The 17,613-nt window shown below is 38.8% G+C and overlaps 1 protein-coding gene across 10 annotated transcripts in view; it reads right to left on the bottom strand.

Moving 5' to 3' along the window:
- The window catches only part of LOC126365755 (zinc finger protein 345-like), a 135,800-nt gene that overhangs the window by 57,575 nt on the left and 60,612 nt on the right, over window positions 1-17,613 (bottom strand). For 7 of the 10 annotated variants that reach the window (XM_050008247.1, XM_050008243.1, XM_050008241.1 and 4 more), the window contains one exon: window positions 7,099-7,295. In XM_050008247.1, coding sequence (XP_049864204.1) covers window positions 7,099-7,295 — 197 coding nt within the window. Of the gene's footprint in view, window positions 1-7,098; window positions 7,296-17,613 lie in introns of those variants that run through there. The other 3 variants (XM_050008248.1, XM_050008249.1, XM_050008251.1) reach the window with 2 other exon arrangements.

Here is a 17,613-nt window from a genome sequence, read left to right as displayed (position 1 = left end):
TGTATTTGAGGACAATATTATGGAAATGGAAGAGGATGTAGATGAAGATGAAATGGGAGATACGATACTATGTGAAGAGTTTGACAGAGCACTGAAAGACCTAAGTCGAAACAAGGCCCCGGAAGTAGACAACATTCCATCTGAACTACTGATGGCCTTGGGAGAGCCAGTCCTGACAAAACACTAGCATCTGGTGAGCAAGATGTATGAGACAGGCGAAATACTCTCAGACTTCAAGAAGAATATAATAATTCCAATCCCAAAGAAAGCAGGTGTTGACAGAAGTGAAAATTACCAAACTATCAGTTTAATAAGTCACGGCTGCAAAATACTAATGCGAATTCTTTACAGACGAATGGAAAAACTAGTAGAAGCCGACCTCGGGAAAGGTCAGTTTGGAGTTCATAGAAATATTGGAACACGTGAGGCAATACTGACCCTACGACTTATCTTGGAAGCTAGACTAAGGAAAGGCAAACCTACGTTTCTAGCATTTGTAGACTTAGAGAAAGATTTGACAATGTTGACTGGAATAATCTCTTTCAGATTCTGAAGGTGGCAGGGGTAAAATACAGGGAACGAAAGGCTGCTTACAATTTCTACAGAAACCAAATAGCAGTTATAAGAGTTGAGGGGCATGAAAGGGAAGCAGTGGTTGGGAAGGGAGTGAGACAGTGTTGCAGCCTCTCCCCAATGTTATTCAATATGTATATTGAGCAAGCAATAAAGGAAACAAAAGAAAAATTCGGAGTAGGTATTAAAATCCATGGAGAAAAAATAAAAACTCTGAGGTTCGCCGATGACATTGTAATTCTGTCAGAGATAGCAAAGGACTTGGAAGAGCAATTGAACGGAATGGACAGTGTCTTGAAAGCAGGATATAAGATGAACATCAACAAAAGCAAAATGAGGATAATGGAGTGTAGTCGAGTTGGGTCGGGTGATGCTGAGGGAATTAGATTAGGAAATGAGACACTTAAAGTAGTAAAGGAGTTTTACTATTTGGGGAGCAAAATAATTGATGATGGTCGAAGTAGAGAGGATATAAAATTTAGACTGGCAATGGCAAGGAAAGTGTTTATGAAGAAGAGATATTTGTTAACATCGAGTATAGATTTTAAGTCTCAGGAAGTCGTTTCTGAAAGTATTTGTATGGAGTGTAGCCATGTATGGAAGTGAAACATGGACGATAAATAGTTTGGACAAGAAGAGAATAGAAGCTTTCGAAATGTGGTGCTATAGAAGAATGCTGAAGATAAGTTGGGTAGATCACATAACTAATAAGAAGGTATTGAATAGGGTTGGGGAGAAGAGAAGTTTGTGGCACAACTTGACTAGAAGAAGGGATCGATTGGTAGCACATGTTCTGAGGCATCAAGGGATCACCAATTTAGGATTGGAGGGCAGCATGGAGGGTAATAATCATAGAGGGAGACCAAGAGATGAATACACCCAGCAGATTCAGAAGGATGTAAGTTGCAGTAGGTACTGGGAGATGAAGAAGCTTGCCCAGGATAGAGTAGCATGGAGAGCTGCATCAAACCAGTCTCAGGACTGAAGACCACAACAACAACTTATGGAAAGACTGGTCATTACACGACAATTTCTTGCATCAGACAGGAATAACACTGTTTGGCACAATTTATAGGAAAAAACATAAATAAAAAAAATTGAAATAACTTTTTTACTGAAAATAAGTCGTATTTCTGTTTGAAGAAGGAAATAATATCAACTGTTTTTAAGTTTATAGTTGTATGTTAATGAGAAACCAAACTTTTTTTTGAGATTGTGTGAGGTCCCAACATCTTTTCTGTAAGTGGGAGAGTATGAAGAGTTACATGCCATTCAGACAAATGACATTTCACACTCCTTGTGAGTACAAGGAAAGATGATCATGACAGAATAATATTAAGTAGGGAGTAATTTGCAGAACATAGACTGTACACTGATGTTTGTTTTTGTATGTATAGACATTGAATGGGAGGTGTGGAATATGAGAGAAGGACAAGATGTGATGACGAATAAATGGCTTCGCCTGCTGTGGGCAGAGCCTTTGATGTTTTGGCACTGCGGCTTGGTGGTGGCAAAGAGCAACCACACTCTCCAAGAATGAAAACAAAAGATAAGATGGTTTTGTGAGAGATGAAATATATTGTAATTGGGACTGTCATGTTCAGCCTTCAAGGTGTATGTAGTATAAAAAGTTGTGTTCTACTCAAATTCAGAGACACACTAATGATCTGTACATCCATTCAAGGAAACATATGTTTATAAAAGGAAAGTAGTGTACATGCTTTTCTTGTGATATGAGTACAAGTTATCTTCTTTTGCTCCGATAACTCATAGTGAAGGAGACAAGCCTTTCCTTAGCTTTATAAGGGATTCCACAGACACTGTTTAGCATGATCTCTACTTCAAGAGAGTCAGTTACAGTGACCAGATTAAAAGAAAAGGGTAAATACATCAGATATTACATCAGGTGACAGATCTCATGAAATGTTCTGATTCAGCTTACACTAAAATGAGCGATTCAGCAGCTACAAGAAGGAAAACACTTTGGTGGGATACACAAAATATGATCTGGTAGCATGACCGAGAGTCATATATTGAAGATATACACCAGAAAAGTCTAAAGGGTCAATACAACAGCTTAATATGGAGATACAACAACAGCATGAAACTAATGATGATTTCACACACCGTTCCAAAATTAATTACAATAGTGCTAGTGGAACTAAGACCTACAGTGTCTTGAAGGCAGATGACTAAAACTATTAATTTTTGAGAGGAAAATCTTAAGAAAGATGTTTGGCCACAAGCAAGATGGCTGGAGAAGATTAGAACGGCAAGAAGTATTGGGAATGATACAACAATTTAACATGGTCCTGAAAATGAAAGCCCAGAGACATGAATAAGTTGGACGTGTACTTGCACACCTGAAGACCTTTGAGCCAAGGCTGTGATGGTGGAAGGGTTCAAGATAAGATGTTCACTTAGCACGTATTGGAAATGGTGGATAGGTCAAACTTTAAAAGACCTATGGCACCTTGAGCTTGGAGATAAATAGCTGGAAAGATTGTGAAGCTGATGCAAGATCTTCATGGTCAATAAATGCTTTTAAGAATTAATAGTGGAGTTCGAAAAGAATAGCACTCATTTTAACATCAAGACAAAAATTTGTGAAAAACCTGGGGAAGGATGTTGTTGAACAGTAATGAACAGAGTTGTATTGCACTTCTTGCTAATTCTTCAGCAGTGGTACTGTTCTTGGTGGCATAGTAATTAAGAGACTACCTTATATAGATTTTCCATGGTTTCCCCCAAAAGTGATGAAGGTGAAGATTTGGGTGGTTCCTCTGAAAAAGGATATAGCACTTTTTCCTTCATCTATTTGTCCTTTATGAGATAGTGCTATGTTTATAATGATCTTAAAACTAATGAGATATTTCTCTTTTTAAGCAACACTATAGGAAGTTTGTTGAGAGCAAAAGGATATGAAAAGGGAGATTTGTTCATGAATTAGTTAAGGGCGATACTTTCAGTACATGTCTTGACAACTTGTTTGTGTGAGGCCTGCTTTTAATTGCATGTGCTACATCGGTAGGTATCCTGTCTGTAATAGTTGAGAGTGACCACTGCGAAGCTAAGGTATAAATTTTTATAAGCAACAACTTACTAGCTGAAAACATCCTGTGCATCACTAGCAGTCAAAAACTGCTGTGAAGGCACACTAAAAATGCGTGTTGTAGAGTGCTGCACGCAAGTGTATCATCAGTACCAGCGCTGAACAATCTTCTAACTGTACAGGTAAACAGGTAGCTGCATTCATCTTCTGTACATCATGACTACCAGACTTTTGTGATAGCTTCTCAACTACCAAGAAAACAGGCATGTTCTGCTTCATTTACCCTGCCATCTTTATAGGAGAGGTGTTTCGGAAGATTGTAGTGTTGAGTAGTTTTACAGATGTTTGATTAATTTGTCTTAAAGTGGGTAGAAGAATATTTTGTGAATGTGGCCTGCAGAACAGGTCTGTACAGCATGGTCTGGAAGCTATGAAGGATTGACAGGAAGCTGTGGATGCCTTGTCAATCAATCATATTCTGAAATGGTTTTTCTCTTTCCTACAAATCTTCCCCAACTTTACTGTATAAAACTGCCCCTCCTTTTGTCCCTTTGTCCATTTCTGATAGCTGTTCCTTTATCTTGCTCACATCCCTCTCCTTGTTCTGTGCAATCTCCTGCAGTTACCTCTCTTCAAACACTCCTCCTCAAACTCCCCATGTGTAGATCTACACCTATGTAACTTAAGACAGTTCTGTCAGAAGTGTGAGTACATCTAATATTCACGCTCTGTATAAGAATAAAAGTAGAAAAGCTCTATGTGGCCAGCCACTTTCTGAATCGGTCACATACTCAAATGCACATACATAGAACACAATGCAATTCAGACCATTCTAAGAAACAACTTACCATTCACTAAGACTGAACTTGGGACACAGCAGTTATTTGCTGTGTAAAGAGTAAAATTTACTGCATATTTCAGGAATTCAGTTTAAAAATTGTTATCTGTTTACTATGATGCAGTTTTCTGTGTTTATTGTACTCATGGACATGGAAGTTACACTTATTGTTAAAGTACTTTATAAAATTACAATCAGTAGACTGAGTAGGGGGCAGTAGTAAAAAAGGCAAAGCCAGAACACAGTTTTACACCATTTGCACAATAGCACACAGCTTTGTTTTACACAGAAAAATCTTTGATAAAAGTCTTATTGTTATAAGGTCAATGAAAGCTCAAATCATGAAATAAAATTAGTAATAAACACAGGGAAGAGGAGGCAGGGGGGATGAAAATCAATCAAGAGGTGAGACAAAGGTATTCTCTCTCTCTCACTCACTCTTCTTAATACCCATTGTGAAGATACCACCAAAAATTGGAAACCAGAGAATTGATGAAGAATTAAATCAGATAAATGCACTAATCCAAATTCATTACTAATTTAGATGATACACTAATAATACAAGAAATTGAAAATGTTCTCCAGCTAGAAATACGTTGGATAAACCACACATATATAGAACACAATCTTAAAATTTCATTATAAATGTTGAAATTTATGGTCTTCCAGGGTAAACACTCAAAATAGTCAACTATAGAAATTGACACTGAAATAATTAAACATGTGTTCCAGTTTAAATACCTTAACTACAACATGAATTATAATAATGATATATACAAAAAGCTGAACAAATTTTGATTAATATGAATAATAAACAGAACACTGAACTATAAAACCAGAAAATTTATAAAAATTTAATTTATAAAACAATGATTATATATTACCACTACCACAGAAGCAAGAGCAAGATAAATAAACTGAAATGTGACAGCAAAAAACAGATAGCAAAGATGAGAGTATTGAGATGACTGAATGATTTTACAATATGAGATATAATTAAAACTGAAAACATTTGCAATGAGATGAAAGTACATATGATTCATGAGGAAATAACTGAATAAAGATATAGTAGGAAACAATATGAGAGACTATTGAAGAAAATACTTAACTGTAATCTGAAAGGAAGGAAACACACAGGTCAACAAAGGAAGTGGTGGTGTATACATAAACTTTGTGACTACAGAACAGACAGATGCCTAATCCCTATAAGAAAGATGATGATGATGATGACAATGATGATAGCATAATAATATACACAGAGGTGACAAAAGTCATGGGATAGCGAATATGCACATATGCAGTAGTATCGCTTACACAAGGCATAAACAGGGCAGTGCTTTGGCGGAGCTGTCATTTGTACTGAGGTGATTCATATGAAAAGGTTTCCAATGTGAATACGGCCACATGATGGGAATTAACAGACCTTGCATGTGGAATAGTAGTTGGTGCTAGACACAAGATATTCTATTTTGGAAAATGTTAGAGATTCAATATTCTGAGATCTGCAGTGTCAAGAGGGTGCCGAGAATACTAAATTTCAGGCATTGCCTCCCTCCACAAACAGAGCAGAGGCCAACTGCATTCACTTAGTGACCAAGATCAGTGAAGGTTGCATAGAGTTACTGGTGCTAACACACAAGCAACACTGCATAAATAACAGCCGAAATCAATGTGGAATGTACAACGAATGTATCTGTTATGACAGTGCAGTGAAATCTGGCGTTAATGGGCTATAACAGCAGACAACTAAAGTGAGTGTCTTTGCTAATAACATGGCATTGCCTGAAGCACCTCACTTGGGCTTATGACCTTATCGGTTGGATCCTACGTGACTGGAAAACCATGGCCTGGTCAGATGAGTCCGGATTTCAGGTGGTAAGAGCTGGTGGTAGGGTTTGAAAGATCCCACAGAGCAATGGCCCCGAGTTGTCAACAAGGCACTGTGCAAGCTGGTAGTTGCTTCATAAATGTGTGGGCTATGTTTACATGAATGGACTGGGTCCTCTGGTCCAAGTGAACTGATCGCTGATTGCAAATGGCTACATTCGGCTACTTGAAGACCATTTGCAATCATTCAGGGGACTTCATGCTCCTATACAATAATGGAATTTTTATGGATTACAGTGTGCCATGTCACTGAACCACAATTGTTTGTGATTGGTTTGAAGAACATTCTGGACAATTTGAGTGAATGATATGACCACCCAGATCACCAGATATGAATCGCATCGAACTGTTGTAGGACATAACTGAGAGGTCAAGTCATGCACACAATGTTCCACCGGAACACTTTTGCAATTATGGGCAGCTAAGAGGCAGCATGGCTCAATATTTCTGCAGGGGATTCCAATGACTTGTTGAGTCCATGACACATTGAGTTGCTACAGAATTCTAGGTAAAAGGTGGTCTGACACAATATTAGGATGCATTCCATGACTTTTGTTACCTCACTGTAGTCATAATAATAATAATAATAATAATAATAATAATATAGTTATAGTTATGTTCCTATGCATCCCATTAGTCATCTCGTAAATGTGGAACTTCCCATGCAATCTGCAATATCCAGTTTATTGAAGGGAAAAAAAATGTGTTAGATCTAGCAAAGCACATTAAAATAAATAGTATAACTCACCTTGACAGGTAAATTCCTGTTGATTTTTTCAGGGAGATTTAAACTGTGACCATCTGAGCTGAATATATATACAACATCATCATCCACACTAGCAGCACACAACCTACAGAGCTGGACTGGATGGATTTTGTCTGCGACACAGGCAGTGTTATCTGCTTCAAGCTCAAAGCTCATTTCATTCATTTCACTGTTCTCTGCTAAGGAAGTTAGAAAGAGACAAAAATTAATCCAATGTGGAATTTGGTTTAAGTTTGAAAATAATAATAATCATCATAACAGAGTTACTTGGGTGATGTGTGTAGTAGAGTAAGTACTGAGCAGTGCCATATTCACAGCAGGGGATAAAAGCTGAGTTGCTGTTCAGCCCTGAGATGACAAGTTAAATAAGAGCATAAACTGCCAAGTTCATTCATAATTTCAACTTATTGTTTGTGCTAATTTGTACTTTTAAATTGTTCACAAGCAGTCTGTTTATTTATTAAAAATTCTACATGTCATGAAATATGAAAATATAACCAAAGCTGAACATATTTCATTTATGGACATTTTTGCCTCTCCTTCGGTTTTGTTTTGCATATTTGTAGTGAGTTACCCATAGGTGTCGAACCACTTTTCTAAAACAGAGACAGGTACATACACAGGAATTTGAAGTCAAGTAGTACGAGGTGACAGAGGGCAAAACATGTGGACTATGTGACCAACATATTGGCCACTTAGGACAGTGCCATCTTGGATGCAACTCATAATTTCCTACCTTACCGGTGGCGCAAAAGCTAATGGTGTCCACACAATCCAAAAACACTGAGATAATCCTTATTTCAACAGAGAGAAATACTAACGATATCGCACATAACTGCCACTCCAGCCACAAACTACCCACAGTTTGGTGGTGAAATTTCTTGCATAGTTCCATGAATGCGGCTCTGTTGCAGACAAATTGAGAGATGGGCGATCAAAAACATCTATGGATGAAGCAACATCAGCTGCATCTCTCACATCATTCAGTAAGAGCCCACAGCACAGTATCTGTCGCATATTGCTGGAAAGTGGAGTCAACACTACACCAACAATAAGAATTTTGATCACACCTTCAAAATGCAAATGTTACCTGGTTGAAGCTGGTACAGATTATTGGGTTCAGTTTGCAGAATGAGTGACACACAAGCTGGATGAGTACTGTTTATGGGTGTAGCTAATTTCTATGTGAATGGAGATGCAAATAAACAGAATCACAGATACTAATCAGATGTCACACTGGTACATTGAAAGTGATGGTCGGGCATGGAATGTGGGATTATACAAACAGCTGCCCATCATCTGCAGCTGTTAGATGGTGGTGTTCTGTCATTGCTGCTGTCCGAAGACAGTTTTCTTGCAGAAAGGTGTACCTGGACATTCAATTTTCTGCGACATGGATAGGTCACACAGATCCTGTGATGTAGCTGCCACGTTCCCTGGATTTAAGTCTATTAGATTTTTATCTGTGGGGACACATGAGAGCAACTGCATTTGTGGTGAAGATCAGAAACCTTGCACCCCTCAGGTAGTGGATTGTTGTGCTTATGCCTGCATCCCAGAATGTGTTGATTAAAGCCAATGAAAATGGGTGAAACATATAACAATCACCTTACAAAGTGCTAGACAATCATGTCAAGCACATCTTGTAATCTTTATGTGTTATCACCAGCTATTGCCTTGTGCTGCACAAACTCAAGAATGAATAAAGCAGGCACAACAAAAAGACTATTACACACTAAGCGTTCAGCCAAAGCCTTTTTCAGAAATGAAAACACACAGAAGAAAGTACAGCTCACACACATATGACTCTTATCTCTGGCAATGTTCAAATGAAAAACGCCATTTTCATTCTCGCTTACTTATCTATCTGTTTAATATGTCACATGATCCTGTTTCCTTGTGAAAATTATGATTTGCATTAAATATGATAGCTTCTAAAATGGCCACCATGTTTGTAACATTTCCTTATCAGTTTTCCCCCCTCACCTCTAAAACTAATGAACTTTACATATATATTTATCCACCTGTTTTTGTCTTAGAATAATGGTTCCACACCAATGGACCACCTTGTACATTTAGTTTATTGTTCACTGAAATTATCAGTTTCTCACCTCAGAAGTGAGGTAGTGAATGCTTACTGCAGTTTTGGAGTATCCATTTTGATATTGTAAGCTTAGAATTTCAGCATTTTTTGTATGTTTTGGAATACATATTGTTCAATCACTAAAATAGACACAGATCTGTTATTTTCCATTCAAATAGCACAAAAACATGGACAAGAATATTTTTTTAATAACAGAAACAGATTCAGTTTTCCGGTGAAAGACAGAATTCCTCTTACTTCAAGGGGTGGAGAATCATGCATTTATATCAGAAAAGGAACACACTTCAAATCAAGAAATGACCTCAGTGCAGTAAGTAAGGACAAACACTCTGAAATATCAGCTATTGAATTAACAGGGCTTGATATCACCAAGAAATTAATCATTTTGTGTGTGTATAGATCTTACAGTGGTAGTGTGGACACATTTTTCAATAAATTAGCAGAAGTCCTAGATAAAGTCTCAAGTACAAGGGTCAACATAATTCAGTGTCGGGACATTAACATCAACACTAATATCATAAATGAATCCAGCAGCACCTTTATAAACATCCTTCAAAGTTTTGGCATATCCCTATTGGTCAATAGTGCAACAAGGGTTACTACAATGACTGCATCAGTAATTGACCATGTGGCCACATATATGGACAGGGGAAAATGTGATGTAGCTGTAAAAGATCTCGGACTACCAGACCACCACTGCCAAATAACAAAATTAAAATCAGGCATTGAATCATGCCCTAAACTACAAGCCTACAAATGGCATCTATCAGAAATCAAAATAAAAGATTTTTCAAAAGAACTAGAAAAACAAAGCTGGGATGAAGTGTATAAGGAAACCAGTGATAATACGAAATTCTCTAAATTCTCCACATTGTTTAAACTGAACTTTGAAAAGGGATTTCCAAAAGTATGCATGCCTGTATCAACATCTCACAAAAACAGATGGCTAACAGCAGGTATTAAGAAATCCTCCCAAACACTTTCACAATTCTGGATCATTGTGCAATCTCAGTTCCATGAAAAAGATTCACAATGATCTATAATTCTTAAATTTCTATCACAGATACAAAAATATCTACAGGAGGGTGCTGATTGCTGCAAAAAAGTCATTTAATGACAAAATAACATATAACGCAGAGAATAAAAGCAAAGCAGTCTGGGATGTTATAAAAAAGGAAACGGGGAGAGGCAAACAATAGCAGATTAACGTACTGTTAAGGGAGGGGAATAAGGTAATAAATGATCCACAACACTTAGCAAACCATGTCAATGAGCATTTTTCAAGTATTGCAGAGAAGTTACAGCAAAAATTCGCCAAAATAAATATAACACCAGTAAATAATGTTGCACTAAATACAATGATGTTACTTTCAACCACAGAGAATGAAGTCAACAAAACTGTTCAAAAACTAAGAAACAAAAAAAGTCAGTAGGCTTAGATGAAGTACCAATATGTGTACTGAAACAATGCATAAGGTTATACAAGGCCCCTTAGCAAATATAATAAATGAATCCTTCACATCAGGGACATTTCCAGAGCAGTTAAAACAGGCAAGAGTTGTACCTTTGCTTAAGAAAGGTACTGCAGAAGACACAGAAAATTGCTGGTCCATTTCCCTGTTGTCAGCATTCTCAAAAATAATAGAAGCAATTATGAAAGGCAGGCTAATGAATTACCAGAATAAATACAATTTTTTAAGCGAATCACAGTTTGGTATCCGAAATGGCAAAAATACGGAGTCAGCCATAGTAGAATTCACAAAAGTTGTACTTGATGCTCTTGATAAAGATGAGTGTGTCACAGGCATATTTTTGGATCGTTCTAAGGCATTTGATACAGTCGACCACAAGATTCTATTAAATAAATTAGAAGCATTAGGAACAAGAGGGGTAGCTAATGACGTTTCGATCATACATAGCAGATAGGGTACAAAGAGTAGAGATAAGACATACTTCAAATAGATCTAAACATTTAGTAAAACACTTGTCAGAACCAAAATACATTAATATAGAGGTTTCACAAGGTAGCATATTAGGACCAATACTATTCCTGATATACATCAATGACTTTCCCAGTAGTGTTACTCATGGTGAAAAAATTCCCTTCATTGATGACACCAATATTATAGTCACTGAGAAAACAAGAGAACTCCTTGCCAAGAAAGCAAATGAAACTCTCAAGGAAGAACATAAAGGAAACTAATGCCATGACTTTCAGTTTGAAGAAGAAAAATGTCAATGTTAAATTAAATGTGGATGGCACCTCTGTAGACTGTGTAACAAATGCAAAATTTCTAGGAATGAATATTGATTCTCAGTTGAAGTCGTGTGAACACACAAAGGTACTTGCAAACAGAATGTCATCAGCATGTTATGCCCTTGGAATCCTATCATCAGCGTGTAACATGCAGTGACTTTTTGTTACATGTTATTCATATGTACACTCAATTCTTAGCCTTGGCATTCTTTCTTGGGGAACAACCGCACAAAACATGAACACAATTTTCAAACTCCAGAAAAGAGCCATAAGAATGATAACCAAAAATACTAGTCAAGCTCATTGTAAAGATCTGTTCAAACCAGTGTGCAGTGACTGATAGTGAGATATGAGTGAATGGTATGGCATTACATTATTTCAATAAGCTATTTATAAAAAAAAAAAGTACTGTATACCAGGAGTAAATCTAATGATTATGTGTAACTAAAAGTCTGTAAATATATGTGTGTATGAATTAGTATATTAAAAACAAAGATTCCAAGACTTACCAAGCGGGAAAGCGCCGGCAGACAGGCACATGAACAAAACACACAAACACACACACAGAATTACGAGCTTTCGCAACTGGCAGTTGCTTTGTCAGGAAAGAGGGAAGGAGAGGGAAAAATGAAAGGATGTGGGTTTTAAGGGAGAGGGTAAGGAGTCATCCCAATCCCGGGAGCGGAAAGACTTCCCTCAGGGGAAAAAAAGGACAGGTGTACACTCGCACACACACAGACACAAGCAGACATAATATGCCTGCTTGTGTCTGTGTGTGTGCGGATGGATGTGTGTGTGTGTGTGTGCGAGTGTACACCTGTCCTTTTTTTCCCCTAAGGGAAGTCTTTCCGCTCCCGGGATTGGGATGACTCCTTACCCTCTCCCTTAAAACCCACATCCTTTCATTTTTCCCTCTCCTTCCCTATTTCCTGACGAAGCAACTGCCAGTTGCGAAAGCTCGTAATTCTGTGTGTGTGTTTGTGTGTTTTGTTCATGTGCCTTTCTGCCGGCGCTTTCCCGCTTGGTAAGTCTTGGAATCTTTGTTTTTAATATATTTTTCCCATGGGGAAGTTTCTTTCTATTTTATTTACATCATCATTAATTTGAACCCAACAATTGTGTATGAATTAGCTTATTTTAAATTGATCTACACTAGTAAATACTTTAACATGTCCTATATCCTTGTAAAAAGAGATCTACAGATGAATAAAACTACTACTACTACTCATCTATATCACTAAATGGCTAAAATGTTGCAGTGTTCCAGTTCAGGCTGCCTATCTAATAGCTTTCAGGGGAAAAAAATTTAATTTTCAATATTTCACATAATTACTAACAGAATTTAAAACACTGTCATAACATACTCATTAAGAGGTACAGTCTTAAGTTAAAAGTGTAATATAATAAGTCACATTTTAGAACCTAAAACTACATAAGTGTCTAGAACTAGCATAATTCACAGTGTGCAAACTATCCAGACTATAGTCACCCAGTATGTGAGAATGATAGTACTTAACAACTTGCAACAAACTTTAAATATAATTTCAAACCCTTTTCAAAATTCTTCTTGCTGACGCCCCACCCCCCACCCCAACCCCCAAAATCACCAACAAAAAAAGGGACACTGCCCACAGAAAAACTTCATCAGGCACGATGTTTTATTACCTCTTTACTATGAATTATGTTTGCACCACACAGTTAGGATACTGATATTTTATACATGGGAGTTAGATTCCTTCAGGAACTGGGGATTAAAGGAACTGGGGGTTGGGGGTGGGAGGGGAAGTTACTTGTATCTATCCAACATGAACATCTGAAAAAGTGCCTGTAAAGGAAGCCCTGTGTGAAGACAGAAACTCTCATTTGTGGAGAATGTTTTCGCAGAAGAAACTGAGTAGCACTGTGGTGTAGTGGTTATAATACTAAACTATTGCATGGAGAGTTGCGAGTTCAAAACTCACCTGGACTGTACAATTTTAATTTCTATATTCGGTTTGAGTACATTCTAGAAGTATCCACAAATGTCAAGAGTTATTCTACTGGAATGTTCTGTAGCTGTGTATATACTTTATGTGTTGTGGCCGGAGGTAGTTTGCTTCATTCTCTTGTATGTGCAAGTGCTGAATAAACCTTCATTACGTGAAGTTAGAGTTCATTATTCATCTAATTACACCTTCTTCTATGTGACACTATTGTGGTGGAGACACTGGGCATTGGAACTTGTGATAGCAAACATTATCAACGACACAGTAGCTCCCATCAGGCCATGACAAAGCTGCCATTTACGTATCGAGAAACCTGAGTTCAAGCCATCTTCAACAGATCACAATCTATCAGAGACAGAAGAAGAAGAGGACGTTACGATGACAGCAACTGTGTGCCACCACATGAGACATCCTTCCAGGTTCTCTGGTGACAATGGCCAAGATCCAAACAAGTAGCTGAAGGTATATGAGTGTATAGCCAAATTTAACAAATGGGATGACACCGTGTGTCTGGCTAACGTATTTTTCTACTTGCAGGGCACTGCCAAGCAATGGTATGAGAAAAAACAAGGAGAAGTTCACAAGCTGGGAAGTATTCCAGGTGGAACTGCACAAGTATTTTGGTGACACACAACAACGGAAGTGCAAGGCTGAAGATAAATTAAAGTGCTGGGCATAGCATCCAGGAGAAACTACAGCATGCTACATTCAAGATGCCTTGGAGCTGTGTAAAATTGTGGATCCTAGAATGAAGGAGGAAGATAAGGTTGCACATCTCATAAAGGGCGTTGCTGAGGACATGTATCAAGCCCTACTCCTGGACAGGAGACGACTTCATAAAATGGTGCCATTATATTGAGATAAAAGGCTTAAGTTTGAAGAGCTTCCAAACATTGTATCGATGTCTGTGACGGAGGTAGCAACTGATTTCACAAGTGTTATTGGTCAGATAGTGAGAGAGGACGTTCAGAAGGCACTTGGATTGCACAGCAAGCAAAAAACCGAGACGCTTCAAGAGGTCGTAAGGGAAGAAGTAGAACAGACACTGAACTCATCTATCGCCCTTCACTTCCCGTTAAAACGGTTGAAAAGTTGAGACCCAGGCAGAGTTACGTTCCTACAATGTCGCATAAGGAACCTGTTTGGGCACCAAGGAAGACTGACGTCTGGAGGTCCCAGAATAACCAACCAGTGTTTCCACTGTGGACACCGGGACGTGTGGTGTGCTATTGTCGAGAAAGGCGGTAGATATTTCATGAAACCCGTGCCAGAAGACAGCAGACCGATCTTAGCTGACACCACCTTCGAGACAACAAAGATGAACAAGAAGATGTGGGTGTAGGACGATGTAGGTCACCATCGCTGCAAGCTAGCTGCTGGAGAGGACGCTTCCCAACATGCTGATCAAGGTCTCCATCACTGTTTAGAAGCACCAGCCGATAACCTAGCTGCCGCAACCTGGAAAACTACAGGATGCGACTTTCCTTGGAAGTGAGGCTGCTGAAGAGAAAAATCCTCGCCAGCTGATCACTAAAAAAATGATAGGAAACTATGTTGATAACCTCATGGATGGACGACCAGCCCAAGCTCTTGTGGACTCTGGAGCATTATATTCAGTCATTTCGGATAAGTACCATCACCAGTTGTAGAAAACCATATTCTTCGACAGCAAAATATCTCTGCTGAAGGTGGCTAATGGGAAATATGTCAAACCTACAGGAAGATGTACCATTCGGGTGGGTAAGAACTGCAGATCCTTCCAAGATGCATGTGTGTAGAAGCCGTTAATTGAAGAACAGCTAAGCATCACAGAAACCTCCCATGCCGAGTCTGTGGGCGATATTAGCACTACCACTACGAGACAAGATCTTCTAGCTCGACTATCACCAGATCTCACTAAGGGACAACAGAAGAAGCTAGTTGCCTTTCTTCAAGTGTCCTCTGAATGCTTCAATCCACAGGTGAAGAGCAAATTAGACAAATCAACAATGAAGCACCAGATTAGCACTGGAGACCATCAACGAATAAACCAGAGAGGGTACCGTGTGTCAGAAATGGAACGTTGAATAATTTATGGCGAGGTAGAGAAAATGCTGAAGAATTACATCATTCAGCCTTCTCAGAGCCCATGGTCGTCACCAGTGGTGCTCGTCAGGAAGAAGGATGGCAGTTGGCACTTTTGTGTTAATTACAGGAAGCTTAATAAGGTAACTAAAAAAGACATTTACCCTCTTCCACGAATTGAAAATTCACTAGATTTTCTGAAGGGGGCTAATTTTTTCTCAACCATGGACATGTACTCGGGATAGTGGCAAATCGAAGTACATGAGGCTGAATGAGAGAAAACTGCATTCCTCACTCCTGAGGGCCTGTATGAGTTTAAGGTAATGCCGTTTGGTTTGTGTAATGCACCAGCAACTTTTGGTTTGTGTAATGCACCAGCAACTTTTGAACGGATGATGGATGAACTTCTAAGGCACCTGAAGAGGACGATGTGTCTTTGTTATTTAGATAACATTATAGAGTTCTCAGAGACATTTGATGAACATATAAAAAGACAGAGGGCCGTTCTTAAGTGTCTCCAACAAGGCAGACTGAAACTTAATCCAAGAAAATGTCTCTTTGGAGTAAAAGGAATTAAAATACTTGGACACCTTGTGTCAAATGAAGGTGAGTGGCCAGACCCAGAAAAGGTAAGATATATAAGGGAATTTCCTATTTCTCAAAATATTAGAGATGTGAGAAGCTTCCTCGGATTATGTTCTTATTACCGTCGTTTTATCAAAGACTTTTGTATCAAACCCAGGCCACTCCAAGAGTTGTTAAAAGCTGATGCTAAATTTATTTGGGGTGGTGCTCAACAAAAGATTCTTTTGATGTGCTGCGAAAAGCTCTGACGACTGACCCTGTACTTGGTCTGCGTGATGAGAGAGCACCTGCAGAACTACACACAGATGCCAGCAGGTATGGGATCGGTGCTGTTCTGGTGCACATTTTGGATGGAAAAGAGAAGGTTATGGCCTATGCTTCTAGGATACTTACAAAAGCTGAGAGAAACTACTCAACTACAGAAAGAGAATGTCATGCTGTGATTTGGGCCACGTGCAAATTTCGACAGGATCTCTATGGAAGGCCATTCACAGTTGTTACAGACCATCATTCACTTTGTTGGTTGACATGTCTTAAGGATCCAACAGGGCGACTCGCCAGGTGGGCACGTGGTCTTCAAGAGTATGACATTACCATAGTGTACAAAAGTGGAAGAAAACACCAAGACGCCGAGTGTCTCTCAAGAAACCCTGTGCAAGACCATCAAGACTTTGATGAAGATAGTGACTGTCTTGCTGCACACCATGATCTCTCTGCTAAGCAGAAGAAGGACGCCAAGATATCTCAAATTTTGCTTGCCTTAAATTGGTCAGAGGATGTGAAAGGACAATTTAAGGTAGTTAATGGATTACTTTGCAAGAAAAACTTTGATCCATTTGGAAAGAGGTAGCTACCAGTGATTCCTAAACACATGCACTTAGAGGTTCTACAGAAATTCCGTGACACACCTGACACCAGACATTTACGATTAAGACATGTGGTAGAAACTGCAAAAGAGTTTTTTGGCCAGGTTCATTTAAGAGCGTCAGCCACTATGTGCTGCACTGTCAAGAGTGCCAGAGGAGAAAGGCAGTTCCTCAGAAAGCACCTGGCTGACTCATACCAATTCCACCAGCCGAAACGACTTTCCAGTGTGTTGGGATTGACCTCAGACGATTTCCAATATCTGCCAGTGGCAACAGATAGATTATTGTTTGCACCGATTATCTGTCATGCTATGCCATTACAAAAGCTGGGAAAACAGCCGCAGCATCCGAGGTAGCCAAATTCATCGTGGAAGACATTGTATTAAAACACGGTGCCCCAAGGACATTAATTACAGATCAAGGGAAAGTTTTGCAATCACATCTTGTGACAGAGATAAACTGTCAGTGAAACATTACTCATCACATGACGACTGCCTACCATACGCAAACTAACGGGCTTACGGAATGCCTTAATAAGACCTTGGCTGACATGCATGACGACTGCCTACCATTCGCAAACTAACGGACTTACAGAATGCCTTAATAAGACCTTGGCTGACATGCTATCAATGTTGA

The sequence above is a fragment of the Schistocerca gregaria genome, chromosome 4 (assembly GCF_023897955.1).
Source record: "Schistocerca gregaria isolate iqSchGreg1 chromosome 4, iqSchGreg1.2, whole genome shotgun sequence".
Lineage (NCBI taxonomy): Eukaryota > Metazoa > Arthropoda > Insecta > Orthoptera > Acrididae > Schistocerca > Schistocerca gregaria.
The sequence above is the reverse complement of the archived record's forward strand: the minus strand, read 5'-3'. Positions and strand labels throughout refer to the sequence as shown.